The following is a 13,124-nucleotide window of genomic DNA, read 5'->3' as shown; positions in this document are numbered from 1 at the left end:
TGTAGAACATAACTAGATAGATTATGTTCTTGAATGTTCTTGAATTCTACAAGATATTATGAAGAATCAAGACTAGAAAGTTTGATTCTTGAAAGCATGTAAGTAGCTACAACAAGTAAGTAAACTATAAGTAATGAATCTTTAACAAGAACAAGTAACTACAACAAATGATGATGATGATTATGGGTCTCATGGCCACGGTTTTTAGGGAGAAAGAAGAAGAAGAAATGTCTTCAAATTACTTACAAAGAACAAAGAACTTGAGAGAAAAAGAGAGAAGAAAATTGCAAGTAAAGTGTGTGTGTTTTTGGAAGAGTAAACAAGAGTGTATGAAGTGAAGAATGAAGGCAAAAGGCACCCCTAATGGGGCCTTAAACCATCGGCCAGCAGAAAACAAGGGGGGGGGGGGAGGAAGAAGTTTGGTGGATATTAACATGTAAAGAGGCTTAAAGTTGGTTAAAAGGATAGGTTGCATGGGGATAGTGAGCCAACTATATTCCAAAAGCCTTTAACTAGCTAGTTCATGTTTAAACTAATACTTACATGTTGAAAGAGTTGGGCTAAATGTCCATTAGCATAAGTAGGGTGGGCTTACACAAGTCCATCATCACTTAAAAGGCCCAAGTTGCAAGTAGTTAGCAAGTAATCCAATAAAAGTCCAAGTTAAGCCCAAGTAACTAACTAATAGCTTTAGTTAATTAAAATGATCAATAAAATTAATCATGAATGTAAATAATATCTTAAAATATTATCCGTGCAAGTTCCGGGTGTCACAAAGACGTTTCGGGCATTTAAAGTTCAAGTACGGGCAATCAAAGCAACATGTAAATGTAATAACATACATTCGATTAATCACACGTATTAATAATAATAATTATTAATAAATAACGTTGGAAAAACCAGGGTCGTTACAGTTGCTGCTAATGTTCTTCATCACTCGCACGAGTGAGCCTTCACTCGTACGGTTGAGATAGTCACCCATGTGGTGAACCGTGTGAGTGAGTAGTGATGGAAATGTATGATTTGATTATGATGATACGTACGGTTGAGATGTGACTCGTACGAGTCACCGGTCACTCGTGTGGTGAACCGTACGAATCAGATTAGTCACTGTATGATGTATGGTCATAGATCAAACGTACGAGTAAGTTGTCACCCGTACGGTTGAGTGTTCTCAAACGTACGAGTGAGAGTGTTACTCGTACGGTTGATGGACCAGTTGTTATGTGCTTAAGTGTTAGTTTATATATACTTTGATCGTGATATAGTTAGTATTGGAATACGATTATTAACTTATTCAGTATTTGTTCTCAGGTGATATGGACGAGGAAGACTCGGTGACATTAGACTACCGAGTGCTGCCGGTATCGGTGAGTGGGACTAACTGTGAAATATAGTATAGAGTAGCATGTTATATTATGACTGCCATGCTTGTTAGTTATACTTACTGATACAGTTAGTTAGTATGTTGTGATGACTGCATGTTAGTTGATGCTTGTCTGTTGGATCCTAGTGTGTCCCTATTGTGTGGTTGCCTCGGTAGGAGAGATCAACCTGTGGGTTGGGTTCCTCATGTGGTTGCCTAAACAACCGTGGTGTATATACATGTGAATGATGCATCCGTCGCGTGTGGATTATGTATATACATACGTTGGTGGAGGAACTTCTGGTAAGCCCCAGTCCGATCAGCTGGTGGTTAATGGTTTGCCCGAGCCGCCAGAGTCTCTGTAGACGGCACTTGGGTGATGTTTGTGTGTTAGACTATGTGACATGATTAGTATAACACTTCTGTATGCTATGCCTGTAGTTAGTGGCACTCACTTAGCTTCGTGCTAATCCCCCACATCTTCCCTGCAGGTTATGGATTTATTGTATGCTAGTCATCATGGTGAAGATGGGATGCTGGAAGATATGTTTGACAAAGTCGAAAACTCTGATGTCGTGTCCTTTATATTAAAAGTTATTGTAATATTTAATATAACACCCAGACTTTTAAATATTAACGTGTATATTATAATCATGTGGATTTTATATAATATATATATAATAACCAGGTCTTCCGCTGTATAAAAAAAAAATCAGGGGTGTTACAGTTTCGTAGATTACGGCAGAATTTACAGGATATGTCAGGCAAAGTTTACAGTAATAGATGCGATAAGATATGATTTAGCAGATACGCTAAGATATGAATTTTATCTATACACTATTCATGCAATCAATGCAGTAATACGTGTTTAGACTAAGAATGATAAGCAGATAATTTTCGACACCAAATGATAAGCAAAACTTTTTGACATGCAGACCAGGTTCAAGTCCAGACTTATTAATATAACCTAACAACTACTAGTTCGAAGTCCAGACTTACTAATGTATCATAACAATTCCTAGTTAGACACACTAATGCAAGACCTGGTTCGCTACGACCACCGCTCTCATACCAACTGTGATGACCCGTCTTAATCCATCCGGACGAAGTCCATATCGATTATAAACGATTCATAACAGTTGATTACATCGCGATGTACTTGACCTCTATATGATACATTTTTACAAACATTGCATTCATATTTGAAAAGACAATATTTCATTACATCGAAAGTTGACGACATGCATACCATCTCAATATATATCCAACTATAATTGACTTAATAATAATCTTGATGAACTCAACGACTCGAATGCAACGTCTTTTGAAATATGTCATGAATGACTCCAAGTAATATCTCTAAAATGAGCAAATGCACAGCGGAAGATTTCTTTCATACCTGAGAATAAACATGCTTTAAAGTGTCAACCAAAAGGTTGGTGAGTTCATAGGTTTAATTCATATATAATAATCATGATATTTAATAAGCCACAAGATTATGATAATTTGTAATTCCAATCTTTCTTATAGTAATAATTATAATGAGGATCTTTATTATGATAACCCTAGATTATTAGAATTTATTAATTACAAATATAACAATAATAATAATAATAATATAATGAATACTTATATTGATATTAGTATTAATAATAATAATAATGAAAATAATAATACTAATATTATGATACTATATCCTTAACTTGTAATTATATCTAATATATTAATATTACATATTATTAATTATGTATTATATAATATCTATAACTTTTATATGTATCCCAATATACATATAATAATTATGTATAGAAATCGTATGTCTTTATATTTATTTATTTTAATTACAACTTAAATATTTTTGTGTCATATTTTTCATATTTAGTTTAAGCAATTAATTCATATATTATTATGCCAAATTATTTTATATACATATATTTATATTTTTCCGTATACACATTTATTTACAATTATTGGTTCGTGGATCGTCGGGAATAGTCAAAAGGGCAAATGCATTCATGTAAACTGTTTCCAAAGTTTTCGAGACTCAATCTTACAGACTTTCTTATCATGTCGAGATCACATAAAGATCAAGTTTAAATTTGGTCGAAAATTTTCGGGTCGTCACAAGTTATTCAACATTTGGTTATGTAGTTACTTATAAACGTGCTACGTACTGTTGGTGATGTTGTTATCTAAACAACTTATGGTGATGTAGTTATTTAATTAAAAACTATGTAATGGAGGTTTTCGATTTCGTAATTTTATCAAACGATAATTTGCTATCAATTTTTACATTTTCGATTCCTCTGATTAAGAGCTGTCGTGCAACGCATGGACTCTAAAATCTAGTATTAAATATATATCACTTTCAATTTTCTCCATATACACTAAATGGGAATCATATTTTAGAGGTTTGTAACTTTGTATATAATTGATTATCTACAAACGTGTAGTAAAGTTTACTTGTCAAATTTATAGTATATATTTGGAATGAAATCTGGGAGTATAAATCTCGTAAGTGACCTAACACACCAGCTTGAAATCAACCAAGTGTTTATTCCCCCATTTAAATTGATCTTTTCTTTAAATGCGTTATTACCAAATTATTTATCAACTACTACATCTTTTGTCAGAATTGAAAAAAAATCAGTCAACCTTGAAAATTGAATTTTCGTAAGGGTTGCACACCTAATATATTAAAACCTACCTAAACTCACCATAATTCGTCCATTCGTTACATTATAAATATCAAATCCGTTCCTTTTGAGGGAATAAAGCGTGTTAAGTTATTGGGATTACAATTATAATTATAATCGTATCAAGTTTATTTGTAACGATTGGTATATACTGCCCCACACCCCACCCCACATAAAAACACTATTTTGGCTAGATTCTCAAACAGGCCGGTTTTGTTCGTGTTCTTTGACTTTATGGTTCAATTCATAAGCTCAAAAACATTAAAACAACATATCTTGTTTTAAAGGTAATTGATTTTCGTCATTAACAATCTAAACTACAGTTATTATACATTTACTTTGAATTGTTGTTATGTGTTAATTAGTACTTATTTATTGAATGTTTTGCAGGTTCATAATGGGAAAGAAGAATGAAGTGGTATTAGCCACCAAAACATTAGTTGCTGTTTTCTTCATTCTTTCTGTTCACTTCACAACCTCATTGAATACAAAGTTAGTTTCTTTCCTTCTTATTCATTATATTCCTGCATATGTATAAAAAATTAAATAATCTTGGATTCTTACATAATTTTTACTATCTTTTTATTTGGGTGTTTCAATTAAGATCATGCATACAAATTTGTTTATTTAATTTGTTTCTTTTCTTGATGAATGGTTGCTTAAAAGATGGACTAATATATATTTTTAAGATTATGCATTGATGTAAAAGATGAAGAAATCTTTTACTGCATATGGGTTGGGTGGCAAGTCGAACCCATTTGACCTTACCCGAAGGTGGAAGTTGGTCGGAAGTATAGGTAATAAGAAAAGAATGATACCTGTTAAATTACAAAGTAAACAAGTAAGTGGAGCTGGTGAGGCAAAAGTGTCGAACCGGGTGCAAAATTTTTTGGTTTTCAAATCCATGCAAGGGAAATAAATATTATTTACATTAATTTTCATTTAATAAATACTTTATTTTTGACATATATTTTGTTCTATAATTATGTTTTATTAAGTACTCCACTACTCCATAGTTTCTTCCTAGGATTTCCTTCCCGTAAAAGAATATTTTTATTGGGAATATTTTTACAAGGATGATTAAAAAAATTGAGCACTCACAATACATGGTTTATTAAAAAGTAAAAGGAAAAACATGGGTTTCTTTTTGTTCTCGAGAACACAAATATATACAAATAGAAATAGAATCTACTTACTCCAAATACAAGTTTTTTGTTTTTTAACCTTCATATACGCTAGAAAACTAAATAATAAATCAACTATGGGTGCGTACATATTGGGTTAGAGTTTTCTTGTTCGGTACTCATTCTCTTAGTTTTCTTTTGACTTTCTAATGCTTTATGGTAGATTTGTTGACCTATTACTTTGACTTTATGACGACTTATTTGTTTTGAAATATGTTTAAAAGAAATTTGCAATTATATATGTTTTGGAATATTTTAAGGACAGTTTAAGACTTTTGTTAAGAATGACATGCGTTAAGATACATTAATATGTTGCACAAAGTGATTAAAGTTAACGACGATCGTAATGATTGTCGTTGGCAATGGATTTTAACGTGTTACTTTTACAAAGGCATGTTTCACACATTAGCTTATGGTAACTTAAGGAAGTTTAAACTTATTTTTCATACGCTCGAATTAGTAGCACTGTTTGGTAGAAACTTATTTAAAGAGCTTATGAAAAACGTAAGATATGAAAAAATTAGCTCTATAAAATAGCTTATAAAAATAAGTTAGGAGCATATGAAAGGAAAAGTTACATAATTAGCCTCTATATCATTATATATCATTCATTCTTTGCCATTAGATGTCATTCATTATATATCATTTTAGTGAAATAAATAGGAGTTATAAATCTAATATTTGAATTAGCTTGTTCCCGTTTATGAGTTACCAATTTAAGGAACATATGAGTTTGTTTTACTGTGAGCATGTGTTTACCTTTTTCACGTCTCAACACCATCTTGTGATCATTATTTTGTCCATTTTGTAACCATAAACTCTTTACGTGGACCACCTATTGTAATAGGTGAGAAAGTACTATTCTAACCCCTCAGTCTTTCAAAGTTCTATAAAATAAGCCCCGTATTTTTCCACTTATTTGTCAGAAAGGGTTGGTAACTTGGTAACTATGAACCCGTGTTAGTTAAAAATCAAAAACAAACTATACGACGGATATTTATAATTTATAATTTGAAACAAAGGTTATCAAATTGTACAATACATATTTCAATCTAAGAGCTATCGTTAGCAATTTAAGAATTTCCGTTAGCAAAATTTTTGTTAAAAAAATAGTGTTCACAAATGCTTTTGCAAAAGAACATATAGATTGAATAATCAAGAATTTAGTTAACCTAAGTTAGATATATTATTTTATATATAATCAAAATTGTTAAACAATATTTTAGGTTGGTACGTGTCATATAAATGAACCAAAACTTAAGGGCTTGCACTAACATGCAAAAAACATTTACACCTTTCTAGAAAATTGACAGATACAACACCTGTGCTCTGTTGTCCTAATAGTTATAAAATACTTGATTTTTTCTAAACGTAACTAAAATGCAGAATAATATTAAACACTTATTTAAATAACTATAACTATCACATAATCAATATCAATATATAGAACAATTCATGATTATAAACAAGTTACAAGTAGAAAAATCATAAAGTATTTTGTGTTAAATTAATTTTGACAATATATAAATTAATTTTGCTTAATTTTTTATTTTTTAACGGCAGATACAAATCACAGTTTATAATTCATTTTTTTAAAATAATTTTTATTTTTTATTTAAAATTAAAATTAAATAGGTCACGATAAGACTCAAACTCATTACTTCAAGGTTGATAAAATGGCCGAAGATAGTCATAGTCAGTACATTTAAAATGGAATGAAGAGATTTTATATCATTTGGCTGCTACATATTGAAAAAAAAATCCTTAACAAAAAATGAGTACAAAATATAAGGAAATTATAAGAGGGTGTAAACAAAAAAAATTAATACACGAAACCCATTCACGATTAAGCATCATTGTACTACTTTTAATAGAGAAAACTCATTTTTATTTGCAACACCAGAAAAATTATACTACGGAGTTATAATCTTGAGTGTTACTTTGTGCGAGTACTTTAATAGTCAGATGACTATTTCGTTTTTATTTTTCATTATTTATTATAAAGTGTAATTTGTAAATAAATAATAAATAATTGTGATAATGACTTTCGTCGATGAATGAACATGAAAATAATTGTTTAGTTCAAAAAGGTGTTTCATGATTTTTGTGTTTTAATTGTAGAATGGGTGCAAAAAGAACAGTGGGAGGTCATCAGGTGTTATATCCTCCAGTGCAATTACATAAGTACGATGATCATGTAATTTCACACAACCTTCATGTTTTTATTTATTTTGTTTATTAGGAATGGTTTGCACGCACTCAGACTCTAAACTTTATTTTTTTGTGTGGTTAGTCCTCAAAGTTTTCAATTGTTGCGCGCACAGTCCCTAAATCTAACAAACCTTAAAAAATTTCCGTTAACTCGTAGTTTGTAATTGTTGCGCGCACAGTCCCTGAAGCTTACAATAATCAGTATACGTGTGTTTGTAGGTTGTGGTGGATAACGGCATCTTCAGCATCACTTTTGCAAGTCCAGAAGGGACAGTCACGGGTATAGAATATAACGGAATTGACAATATCTTAAGCGATCGAAATGAAATTTCAGATCGAGGGTATGAATTTTATTATTTTGATTGCTTACTTAAGCAATTTGTTGATTAGTATATCACATCTAAAATTATTTCATTTCATTTTATTTGATTTTTACATATATATATATATATATATATATATATATATATATATATATATATATATATATATATATATATATATATATATATATATATATACACTTGAATTATTGCAGTTATTGGGATGTAGATTGGAGTGACCCGCAAAATCCAAAGGATAATTTGGACAAGTAAGTTAATTTAACTATTCATCTAATGATTAGTTTTCAAAATTTTATGTCATATAGATTGTGTTATACTCTTACATTTTTATTTTTATTATTATATACAAATACAAATATTTGGCAGGCTTAATGGCGAACAGTTGGATGTTATTCAGAACGACGGAAACCAAGTGGAGCTTTCATTCAAAAGACGTTGGTCCTTTTCTCAGAAAAACAATCATGTTTCCTTAAACATCGACAAAAGGTGTGCATGTAACACGTTTTGTAGTAGTAATTTGCTAGGACTATTTAGCTTAATTTTCATGATTTGTTATACGTTCGGTCTTAATTGCAGTAAAATTTGATTATCATTGTTGCATTTTTTATTTTTAAATCAAGGTTTATAGTGTTGCGGGGTTCGAGTGGGTTTTATTCGTATGGGATTTTTGATCGTTTAGAAGGGTGGCCTGATGCTGATGTCTACCAAGGTCGAATCGTCTTCAAGCTTCAAGAAAAATTGTAAGACCAGATCCTGATCCATGCATTTTTATATAAATCTCTTTTTTCGATCTATTTTATAAACACATGTGAATGCATAATCACAAAATAATAATAATTAGAATCAAAAGGGTGTCGTGTTTATTTTAGTTTTTAATCCGAAAGATTGTGTTAAAGCGTAAAACAGGGGCTTAAGATTGTGTTAATTTTACTTTATTTTGTTTGACATGCTATACTGAACACTTTAAAGTCTATTAAATATCTTCAAGATAGTACAAAAATACTATTGTCTTGTTTTGGGTTCTTTTTATCCTCGTTTTTCTGTTTTTGGGTAGGTTTTGTGCCTGACCTATGTTCACCTTTTATTAGCAAAAAAAGAACTTATACTGTATCACTTTCTAAACATATTATCAACAATTAAACATGTATATGTGTCGTTTTCAATGATACTCGAAACCACAAGTCACAACCTCTAGGTTCTTTTCATATAACTAAGAAAGAAATATCCATCATTAGATGTCACGTATAACCTTAGACTATATATATGACTTCATCCATCTTTTTATGCATTTGTTTAATTTAATAATTTGTTGAATTGAATGAAAGGTTTCATTACATGGCTATTTCGGATGAAAGGCAAAGGATTATGCCTTCGTTCGATGACCGAAAAAAAGGAGTGCCCCTAGATTACCCTGAAGCTGTTCGTTTGACTCATCCCTCAATTTCTATTCTCAAGGGAGAGGTACTATACAGTTTCTATAAATACAGTAGTTATTATAGTTATGAGTTTATTAATATTATAGTAGTATGTATGTATTTTTAAGTATTTTTAACTTTTTTCTAAATCAATAAAAATAATAATCTATAATTGTAAATACAGGTAGATGACAAGTACCAATATTCAACAGAAAATAAAGATAACCGGGTTCATGGTTGGATATGCTCTGACCCGCCCGTTGGGTTTTGGATGATCACTCCCAGTAACGAGTTTCGTACTGCTGGTCCAGTTAAGCAAGACCTCACATCTCATGCTGGTCCTGTTACTCTCTCTGTAAGTCGGCACACTAGACATTTTCTTCAACCAATTTTTTCCTGAGTTGATAAGTTGATTCGGGTTGTGTTTTTTGATCTGATAATAAAAAAGTTTTGACTAAAAAGAACTGATCAACTTGGTCAAATGGGTTGAAACACCAAGTCTATGTTGGTTGTATGCAACATCATAAATCAACCTGTTCAAAGTTCTAGATTAGATTCTCTATCTCACAATATTCTGTTTTGTAATCACAGTGTAATCAGTTTCTTAAAATAATTAGTATAATAATGTTTGAGAGTTAACTAAACATGCCTAGTTGACAGTATACATAACGGTAATCATTTGAACAAACCCATTATCCAACCCGCCCAAATTACCACCTCTACGTATCATGACAGTTAGTAGAAACCCGGTGACAGTATTCAACCATTGACGAATGCATCTACAATAATCAGTTTATAATCCAATTTTATATTTTACTTCAGATGTTCTTTAGCACCCATTATGCGGGGATCGAATTAGGAATGAAATTTCGAGATGGTGAGCCATGGAAAAAGGTGTTTGGCCCAGTGTTTATATATCTCAACTCAGTTACAACCGAAGAAAATCCTGTGTCACTTTGGGCTGATGCCAAAGATGAGGTAAGATTCTTTCTCATGAGTTGCATATGGTTGTTTATAAGTTTGCAATGTATTATAATATGTTTCTTTATTAGTTGTAAATCTTCTGTTAATCTCTATGCTATGCGATATAATAGATGCTAAAGCAAACAGAGAGTTGGCCGTATGATTTCACAAACTCTCCTGATTTTCTTGGTGCACATCAACGCGGTGTCGTATCAGGAACCCTACTGGTTCGTGATGTAGCATTAGCACGCGCTAAGTCTGCTTTTATTGGCCTGGCCCCACCAGGTACTCTTGGATCGTGGCAACTAGAAAATAAGGTGCGTTTTCTCGTCACTCGGTATTATTCTAGTTCGCTAACCACTCTCGAGTTTAATATTAATTATCTTCTTTTTTTTTTTCAAATAATTAGGGATACCAGTTCTGGACCCAAACTGACGATGGAGGTTACTTTGAGATCAAAAACGTCCGCCCTGGTTACTATAATCTATATGCTTGGGTTCCTGGGTATGTTGGTGATTATATGTACGAATCTGTTATCAATGTCTTACAAGGTTCGTTCCCTATTTAAAGTGTTCACTTTTATACATATCTTATTATATTATATTATACTATACTATATATCTAAAAGATATAATCCAAGTGAATAGTGAACTCTAGAAGCTTCACAAACTTACACCAAACTTTTTATTTTTTATAATTCAACTCCACCCTTTATAATAGTTACCTTCATAGTTTTTATAAACTTACCATAAACTTTTCACATTTTATAATTTAACCATCAAACTTCTTGTTCATTATAAATCGCCCACACAATTTTCACTATCTAATAACTACTCACTATTAATAATTAATAATAATAATAATAATAATAATAATAATAATAATAATAATATTATTATTATTATTATTATTATTATTATTATTATTATTATTATTATTATTATTATTATTATTATTATTATTATTATTATTATTATTATTATCATCAAATCAATCACATAGTTTCCACTTTATTATTATTTAACTTTTTTCTCTCATTACAAATTAACCACGTAACTCATTTTTTAATAACTGTTTTTTTGTTTTATATATATATATATATATATATATATATATATATATATATATATATATATATATATATATATAGTTTTTCCTATTTTATTAAATCGTTTGTACAAATGGTTACGTCTCACTTTATTGATTGAGCATTTGGTTCTTTTCTCTCGACAAGACGAAAACTAAAACAAAAAATGATGAATAATTACTTTCACGCTTATTACAAATCAATCACATAACTATTTTGGGTCCTTCCTCGACAAAACGAAAAATAAAACAAAAAAAATGATAAATAGTTACTTTCTCAATAATTAGCTATGTAAGGGTGAAGAACCGGCACAAAACCAGGTCGCCCAACTAGTTATAAAACGATTGTGAAGATTTACGATTTTTGATTATTAACAGGAAGTAGAATCAGAGTGGGTCCACTTGTATACAAACCACCAAGAAATGGTCCTACCATTTGGGAAATCGGAGTCCCAGATCGCACAGCTTCTGAGTTCTTTATCCCCGAGCCTAACCCAACCCTCATGAACCAATTACTCACGACCCAAAAAACGGACTCGTAAGCCCATTCATTATATTCATCTATTTTTTTAACTTAAAAAAAAGATATGGATTTTGCTAACAACGGCTCTAAGAATTGTCATTAATAACATGCATTAAATTATTGTACATAGCGGTTATCTATCACTTTCTAACTGGCGGTTTTCAAATTGTACAATAATATAAAGCATGTTACCGACAGCCCTTAGGGCTGCCGTTAGCTAAATCCAAAAAATAATTCTATGTGATAATATCTGAAATTATATTACTTCAGGTTTAGGCAATACGGCTTGTGGGATCGATACACTGATCTGTACCCTGATAGAGATTTGGTCTACACAGTTGGTTTTAACGATTATAAAACAGACTGGTTTTTCGCACATGTTAACAGGAATGTTGGAAATAAGACATACATTCCGACTACGTGGACTGTTTTGTTTGATCTTGACAAAGTTACTACTGGTAACTATACACTACAACTAGCATTGGCCTCTGCCACCTCAGCAGAACTGCAAGTACGTGTAATCAATCAATCAATAAATCAATCAATCAATGCTACATGCATATATATATTACAAAAGGATATCAGTTACTGATCTTTCTTTCTTTCTTTCTTTCTTTTTTTTTACCTTTTTTTCAGGTACGGATCAATGACCTGAGAGGGGTGATGCCCTTTTTTACAACAGGGCTAATTGGGAGGGATAATGCGATTGCGCGACATGGTATTCATGGGCTATATTGGTTATATGGTATCAATGTTATGCATACTCAACTACGAGCCGGAAGGAACATAATGTATTTATCACAAACTAGAGGTTTGAGTCCTTTTAGAGGGGTTATGTATGATTATATTCGTTTAGAAGGTCCTCCTCGTTCATAGAATTTAAATTATATATTTTTTAATTTATATTTTATACATAGATATATAGATAGATGAAAGTATATTTTGCATATAGTTGCGTATGTTTGTCCTGAGTAGATATAAAAGAAATGAAAAGTTCAATCCATTGATGTGTAAGTTGTAAATTGATGGTTTTGACATAGTATGGGTCGTTTTAAGTATTGTAATTACTATTTGTTTTAACGGTTGAATCTCAAATTAGGTCGAGTTTGGGTGAGGGTTAACGGGTTTGACTCAACAACTCGTCAAACTTTACCCATTTGACCCGGTTTCAGCTAGCCAAAAGCCACCGATCAACACTCGCCTGTATAATTTGAACTGATTTACCCAAGATCTACCCACCAACTATAAAACTAGCCCGTCATGATTGACACGTGCGACCCAAAATTAACATGTCAACCAAAAACTCATTTGACTTGTTTACCTAATCGAATTGGGT

At 31.2% G+C, this 13,124-nt stretch overlaps 1 protein-coding gene across 1 annotated transcript; it reads left to right on the top strand.

Annotated features, from left to right (window-relative positions):
- The first annotated feature begins 4,157 nt into the window (after positions 1-4,157).
- On the top strand, positions 4,158-12,905 carry LOC139867487 (uncharacterized). Its single transcript, XM_071855855.1, has 15 exons — positions 4,158-4,349; positions 4,453-4,554; positions 7,368-7,443; positions 7,677-7,798; positions 7,996-8,049; positions 8,168-8,287; positions 8,422-8,541; positions 9,127-9,262; positions 9,401-9,571; positions 10,039-10,194; positions 10,311-10,496; positions 10,589-10,730; positions 11,644-11,803; positions 12,059-12,299; positions 12,425-12,905. The coding sequence occupies exons 2-15, from the start codon at positions 4,460-4,462 to the stop codon at positions 12,662-12,664; spliced, it is 2,019 nt and encodes a 672-aa protein (XP_071711956.1). The 5' UTR covers positions 4,158-4,349; positions 4,453-4,459; the 3' UTR covers positions 12,665-12,905.
- Positions 12,906-13,124: the final 219 nt, after the last annotated feature.

The sequence above is a fragment of the Rutidosis leptorrhynchoides genome, chromosome 9, assembly GCF_046630445.1.
Source record: "Rutidosis leptorrhynchoides isolate AG116_Rl617_1_P2 chromosome 9, CSIRO_AGI_Rlap_v1, whole genome shotgun sequence".
Lineage (NCBI taxonomy): Eukaryota > Viridiplantae > Streptophyta > Magnoliopsida > Asterales > Asteraceae > Rutidosis > Rutidosis leptorrhynchoides.
Note: the sequence above shows the minus strand (reverse complement) of the source record. Positions and strands in the feature narration are given on the sequence as shown.

Bases quoted from the DNA above. Each gene is read 5' to 3' on its own strand.
- LOC139867487 (XM_071855855.1), top strand. From the start codon at position 4,460: ATGGGAAAGAAGAATGAAGTGGTATTAGCCACCAAAACATTAGTTGCT. The intron at 8,050-8,167 runs GTAAGTTAATTT...AATATTTGGCAG, and splicing joins CCAAAGGATAATTTGGACAA to GCTTAATGGCGAACAGTTGG. The intron at 9,263-9,400 runs GTACTATACAGT...TTGTAAATACAG, and splicing joins TTTCTATTCTCAAGGGAGAG to GTAGATGACAAGTACCAATA.